A 7,402-nucleotide genomic window follows, 5' to 3' on the forward strand; every position below is an offset into this window, starting at 1 on the left:
GTGATGACACCTAACATCACACTTGCTAGGCAAGCCAACGTTAGAGTATTACTAACTAATTTCCTTAACGATTTAGTAATTAAAAGTAAACAAGTTAAAATAAATGATCATAATTGCGGAAGTAAGCAACCAACTGCTTTGTTTATAAACTATTACCAGAACTATTACTACTACTACCTAGAATTCGGTGTCACAATTCACGAACGTACTATGATTTACTACAAATATCGGTATGAAAGAAATTACATTTGTTTTGAAAAGAAAGAAAATAAAAATAAAAATGTAGAAATGAGAAGGGGATGCTAGGGTCTACAGACGCCAACAGGACTACCATGGGTCTCCAAACTATGAACCAACCAATCTCTTAATCAGCCACTGCCTGCTCCAAAATCTGCATAGAAAGTGCATAGTGCAGTATCAGTACAATTGATCCCATGTACTGGTACATGCTGAGCCTAACCTCGATGAGGTATTGACGAGGATACGGCGGGGAAATTACAATATAACCTGCATACAGTATGTAATAAAACAAAAAAGAAGTACGAGATAAAATGAAACAGTATCTTGCAACAAAAATGAATACGGAACTCAAATATCTTATCAGTACCTAGCTATAACCAATGCTTAAGTGAGATAAAAAAACTACAAAATAACTTCACAGCAGAAGAAGGATACATAAACAATAAACTGATGCGGTGCGTATCCTAATCCCACCATATAATCAGTAACAATATGAACATTCACCCTTATTACTCCATATCAATCCACCTTTATTCCTCCTGTTGCGGCGTACAACCCGATCCCACCATACAATAGAAATTTACCCTTATTACTCCTCAATATATCACCTTATTCCTTCTATTGCGGCGCGCAACCCGATCCCACCATATAATAACATTTCACCCTTATTCCTCCACAATATATCACCCTTATTCCTCCTGTTGCAGCATGCAACACGATCCCACCATATCAGTACCAATCACACAATAAGAACAGAAATTTCACGATTTGGCTCAAAATTCCCAGGGTATTTAACCTCAACTAAAACAAATGAAAAGCAGTAAAATTATGAAACTTCACTCGAATTATACTACTCAGCGAGACCAATCCAAAGTATACTAATAAACACTGATAACCAACTTAAACCAATAATATGAAATAATGAAACCACGTAATATCCAATACTTTTAACAATGAAAGTAATATTCGACAAGTAGCAACTAATCATGCAAATATCAATAAAATAGGTAGCAGTTAAGGCAGGGAACAATTTATTAAGAACAGGAAGGGAAAAATAAAAATAGATAAAATAGCGGCGCATGGGTACTCGTCACCTCACCTATACGCCACACACATGGATGTTTACATAGCAATTAAGTCGGGGATCCCTAATCCCTCGAGTTAAAGTTAGACAAAATACTTACCTCGATCCTCAGGCCACACACTGCTCAATTACCGCTTTTCCACTAGTTTCCACCTCCGAACCACTTGTATCTAGTCATAATTCTATTATGAAAGAATAAGATTTAGAACTAAAAATCTAATGGGTGATGATGAAAATTAAAGGAAATGAGTTAAAGAACACAAACCTATGATTTGGTGTTGCATTCCCTCTTCAAATATTGCCCTAGGCCGAGTTCTAGTGAAAGAGTAATGAAATTTTGGAAGAAATCCCGTTTTTGTTCTGTTTTAAAACACTGGACATAGGGCTGTGCACGGATCGGATTGGATCGGATTTATCCTATTTCGGATTTCGGATTCTGAAAAGGGCAATCCGAATCCGATCCGAATTAACATTGGATTGGATCGGATTTTAAACTTTGGATCGGATAATTTTTCGGATTGTCGGATCGGATTGTCACAAAATTTTTCAACAATTTAAAGTTCATTCGGTGTCTCTATCTCATCTTCCATCTACCAAAACAAACAAAAAAATCAAAATAAAATCAAAAGTTGAAGAATAGAACATGAAATAGACATAAAAGACAGAAGAGAAGAGAAGAGAGGCGGAAGAAAGAGACATAAAATCAAAGTAAAATCGGAAGTTTGAGTCATTGAGACTCTTTTAGTCTTCACTGAAGAGAAGAGAGGTGCAAGAGAGGCGGAAAAATCTAAGTGAGTGAGGGGGTGTGTGAAAAATGAATAAGCATAACCCTAAAATTTTAGTGTGTATTTATATAGGTACATATAATTTCGGATATCGGATCGGATCGGATTAAAATCATACCAATCCGAATCCAATCCGAAAATCCGAAATTTCATAAAACACAATCCGTATCCAATCCGAAAATCCGAAATTTGAAATCCGAAAATCCGAAATAGAGTGGATCGGATCGGATTTCGGATATCCGATCCAAATGCACAGCCCTAACTGGACAGGCCTTCTTCGTGTTTGCGAGAGGCCTGTCGCGATCGCGAAGCTATAGCTCTATTGCCTAAGCGTTCACAAGAAACCTTTCGCATTCGCGAAGGCATACTCCCCCAGCCTCCGCGTTCGCGAGCCAAGTATTACGTTCGCGATGAGTTATTTTCCCCTCCGCCAGGTCCCATGCTTCGCGCTCGCGATAGCCTGGTCGCGCTTGTAGAGGGTAAGACCTCCACTGCTCCACGTTCACGTCCCAGTCTACGCGTTCGCGCAAAGGAAAAATCACCCCCGCCTAACTTACCCTTCGCGTTCGCGAGAAAAGCTTCGCTAACGCGTAGAGTGAAACCAACAAATGCTAACTGCTACAGAAAATCAAATTCTTCTAAGTCTAAAACATCCCAAAACCAATCTGAAACTCAACCGAGCCCTCGGGGCTCTAAACTGAACAAGCACACAAGTCTCAAAACATCATACGAACTTGCTCACGCAATCAAATCGCCAAAATAACACCTACAACTACGAATTTAGCACCAAATTGCATGAAATTTTCAAGAAAGTTTTAAAATTTAAATTTTCTCAACCAAAGGTCTGAATCACGTCAAATCAGTTCCGTTTCTCACCAAATTTCATAGATAAGATGTAAATATCATAACGGACCTGTATCGGGCTCCGAAATTAAAATATAGATCTGATACCAACAAGATCAAATCTTAACCAATTTCTTGAAACCATTATAATTTCAGTCTTTCAATTTTAATCAAAAATTCATATCTTGAGCTAGGGACCTTAGAATTTCATTCTGGGCATACGCCCAGGTCTCATATTTTACTATGGACCCATCGGGTCAAAGTACGGGTCCGGGTCCATTTACCCAAAAGGTTGACCGAAGATAACAAAAATTAACTTTTTAGTCCAAAAATTATTATTTCATCAATTTTCCACATAACAGATTTCCAGAAATGCGCCCTGACTGCGCATGCAAATCGAGGAGGAAAAAAATGAGGTTTTGAAGGCCTCGGAACATGAAAATTAATTTTAAATCATAAGATGACATTTTGTATCATCACATTCTCCACCTCTAAAACAACCGTTCATCCTCGAACGGACATAGAAAAGTACTTGAGCTGGTGAAAAGATATGGATATCTGCTCCACATATCGGACTTAGACTTCCAGATAGCTGCCTCAACAGGCTCACCTCTCTACTGCACTCGAACCAAAGGATAACTCTCAACTAACGAACCCGCCAGTATACAATAGCTACCGGTTCCTCCTCGCAAGTCAAATCCTTGTCCAACTAGACAGTGCTGAAATCTAACACATAAGATGGATCGCCGTGATACTTCCGAAGCATGGACACATGAAACACTGGATGTACCGCTAATAAACCTGGTGGCAACGCAAGTCTGTAGGTCACATCTCCCACTCGCTCAAGGATCTCAAAAGGCCCGATATACCTAGGGCTTAACTTGCCCTTCTTTCCAAACCTCATTATGCCCTTCATGGGCGATACCCGAAGCAACACTCTCTCTCCGACCATGAATGCCATATCACGAACCTTACGGTCGGCATAACTCTTCTGCCTGGACTAAGCTGTATAAAGTCTATCCTGAATGAACTTGACCTTATCCAAGGCATCCTGTACCAAATCTATACCCAATAACCTAGCCTCCCTCGGCTCAAACCACCCAACCAGCAATCGACATCGTCTTCCATATAATGCCTCATTGGGAGCCATCTGGATGCTCGATTGATAACTGCTGTTGTAGGAAAACTCTGCCAACGGCAAGAACTGATCCCAAGAACCTCCAAAGTCAATGACACATGCACAAAGCATATCCTCCAAGATCTGAATAGTACGCTCGGACTGTCCATCCATCTGAGGATGAAATATTGTGCTCAACTCGACCCGCGTACCCAACTCTAGTTGTACTGCCCTCCAAAAATGTGAAGTAAATTGCGTACCTCGATCAAAAATGATAGACACGGGAACACCATGAAGACAAACGATCTCACGGATATAAATCTCTGTCAACCACTCCGAAGAGTAGGAAACTGCCACAGGAAAGAATTGTGTTGACTTGGTCAGTCTATCCACAATAATCCAAACCGTATCGAACTTCCTCTGAGTCTGTGGTAGTCCAACAACGAAATCCATAGTGATACGCTCCCACTTCCACTCAGAAATCTCTATCTTCTGTAGCAAACCACCAGGTTTTTGATGCTCGTACTTTACTTGCTGACAATTTGGACACCGAGCTACATATGCAACTATATCTTTCTTCATCCTCCTCCACCAATAATGTTGCCACAAGTCCTAATACAACTTAGCGGTGCCCGAATAAATAGAATACTGGGAACTATGGGCCTCCTCTAGAATCAACTCATGAAGCACATCCACATTAGGCACACAAACACGACCCTGCATCCTCAAAACTCTATCATCTCCAACCGTAACCTGATTGGAATCACCATGCCGCACTGTGTCCCTAAGGACAAGCAAATGAGAGTCATCATATTGCTAATCTCTGATGCACTTAAATAATGAAGACCGAGCAACTGTACAAGCTAAAACTCGACAAGGCTCAGAAACATCCAACCTCATAAACTGATTGGCCAAGGCCTGGACATCTAATGCAAGCGGTCTCTCACCGACAGGAATGTACGCAAGACGTCCCATACTAGCTGACTTTCTACTCAAAGCATCGGCCACCACATTGGCCTTCCTGGGATGATACAAGATGGTGATATCATAGTCTTTCAATAGCTCCAGCCACCTTCTCTGCCTCAAATTGAGCTCCTTCTGCTTGAACAAATACTGCAAACTCTTATGATCTGTGAACACCTCACACGACATGCCATATAGATAGTGCCTCCAAATCTTCAGCGCGTGAACAATGGCTGTCAACTCTAGGTCATGAAATGGATAATCCTTCTCGTAAACCTTCAGTTGCCGCGAAACATATGCAATAGCCTTGGCACCCTTCATCAATATCGCACTAAGTTCAATAGGAGATGCTTCACAATATAAGGTATAAGGCCCTGATCCCGTGGGAAACACCAACATTGTCACTGTAGTCAAAGCTGTCTTGAGCTTCTGAAAGCTCACCTCACACTCGTCTGACCATCTGACGGGGCACCTTTCTGAGTCAATCTGGTCAACGGGGCTACTATAGATGAAAACCCCTCCACAAACCGATGGTAATAACCCGCCAATCCCAAGAAAATACGGATCTCCGTGGCTGAAGTAGGTCTAGTCCAATTCTGAACGGCCTCAATCTTCTTAGAATCCACCTGAATACCCCTTATTGATACAATGTGACCTAAGAAAGCAACTGAACTCAACCAAAACTCACATTTCGAAAACTTAGCATATAACTGGCTGTCCTTCAGAGTCTAAAGTATGATCCAAAGATGTTGCTCATGCTCCTCTCGACTGTGGTGGTAAATCAAGATATCATCAATAAAAACAATCACAAAGGAATTTAGATAGGGCTCGAACACTCGGTTCATCAATTCCATAAATGTTGTTGGGGCATTTGTCAGCCCAAATGACATCACTAGAAACTCATCATGCCCATACCGAGTCCGAAAAGTTGTCTTAGGGACATTGGATGCCTTAATCCTCAACTGATGGTAGCCAGACCTCAAATCGATCTTTGAAAACACCTTGGCACCTCGAAGCTGATCAAATAAGTCATCAATCCTCGGCAATAGATACTTGTTCTTGATGGTGACTTTGTTCAACTGTCGATAATCTATGAACATCCTCATTAATCCATCCTTCTTCTTTACAAACAACACTGGCACCCCAAGGCGAGACACTAGGTCTAATAAAGCCATTATCAATCAAATCTTGCAACTGCTCCTTCAATTCATTCAACTCTGGCGGGGCCATGCGGTATGGTGGAATAGAAATGGGCTAAGTGCCCGGAACCAAATCAATACAGAAGTCAATATCTTTGTCGGGTGGCATCCCCGGCAGGTCTGCATGAAATACCTCAGGAAACTCCCAAACAACTGGTACAGAATCCATGGAAGGAACCTCCGCATTAGAATCACAAACATAATCCAAATAAGACAAACACCCCTTCTCCACCATACGCCGAGCCTTCATATAAGAGATAACCCTGCTGGTATTATGACCAGGAATCCCTCTCCATTCTAATCGAGGCAACCCCGGCAATGATAAGGTCACAGTCTTGGCGTGACAGTCCAATATAGCATGATAAGGTGACAGTCAATCCTCCCTAGAATAACATCGAAATCAACCATATCGAGAAGTAGGAGATCTACGCTAGTCTCAAAACCCCCAATAATAACCATACACGAACGATAGAAACGATCTACAATAATAGAATCCCCCACCGGTGTGCACACATACATGGGAGCAATCAAAGAATCACGAGGCACAACCAAATATGAAGCAAAGTAAGATAACACATAGGAGTATGTAGACCCTGGATCAAATAGAACTGAAACGTCTCTACTGCGAACTAAAAAAGTACCTATGATAATAGCATCGGATGACTCAGCCTCAGACCTAGCTGGGAAAGCATAACATTAGGACTGGGCTCCATCACTCTGAACCATATCCCAAGGACGACATCCTACTAGCTGGTCTCCACCTCTAGCGGCCTGGCCTCCACCTCTAACGGCCTGACCTCCACCTCTAGCAGGCTAGCCTCTACCTCTGGCTCCTTGACCCCTACCTCTAGCTAGCTGCGCAGACGGTGCAACAACTGGTGTCAGAACCATGGCACGAGAAACCTGATGTTGTGACTGAACACCCACTAATCTCGGACTGGTCCTCCGGATATGCCCATACTTACCACACTCGAAACATCCATCCTAATACTGCAGTTGTGGAAATTGAGATTGACCCTGACAGAATGACTGTCCGCGATAATAACTCTGAAAAGGAGGTGCTCTAATAGGAGCTGGTGGTGCACTATAAGTTGGCTGCCCTGAAGGAGGTACATAAGGACTACGACTCTCTGAAGCTCCATGGTATGTCTAAAGTGCTGAATGAAACGGC

At 42.0% G+C, this 7,402-nt stretch overlaps 1 protein-coding gene across 1 annotated transcript; it reads right to left on the reverse strand.

Annotated features, from left to right (window-relative positions):
- Nucleotides 1-364: 364 nt before the first annotated feature.
- Nucleotides 365-6,262, reverse strand: LOC138887761 (uncharacterized). Its single transcript, XM_070169543.1, has 7 exons — nt 6,086-6,262; nt 5,474-5,658; nt 5,238-5,363; nt 4,965-5,090; nt 4,760-4,853; nt 4,330-4,603; nt 365-507 (listed from the first exon to the last, which is right to left on the reverse strand). The coding sequence occupies exons 1-7, from the start codon at nt 6,260-6,262 to the stop codon at nt 365-367; spliced, it is 1,125 nt and encodes a 374-aa protein (XP_070025644.1).
- Nucleotides 6,263-7,402: the final 1,140 nt, after the last annotated feature.

The sequence above is a fragment of the Nicotiana sylvestris genome, chromosome 3, assembly GCF_000393655.2.
Source record: "Nicotiana sylvestris chromosome 3, ASM39365v2, whole genome shotgun sequence".
Lineage (NCBI taxonomy): Eukaryota > Viridiplantae > Streptophyta > Magnoliopsida > Solanales > Solanaceae > Nicotiana > Nicotiana sylvestris.

Excerpts from the sequence above, each read along its gene's own strand:
- LOC138887761 (XM_070169543.1), bottom strand. The coding sequence starts at position 6,262 with ATGGCCCCGCCAGAGTTGAATGAATTGAAGGAGCAGTTGCAAGATTTG. Across the intron at positions 5,364-5,473 it reads GATGGTCAGACGAGTGTGAG|TGCGATATTGATGAAGGGTG; the intron begins GTGAGCTTTCAG and ends TATTGAACTTAG. Across the intron at positions 5,091-5,237 it reads CACGCGCTGAAGATTTGGAG|GAAGGCCAATGTGGTGGCCG; the intron begins GCACTATCTATA and ends GTATCATCCCAG.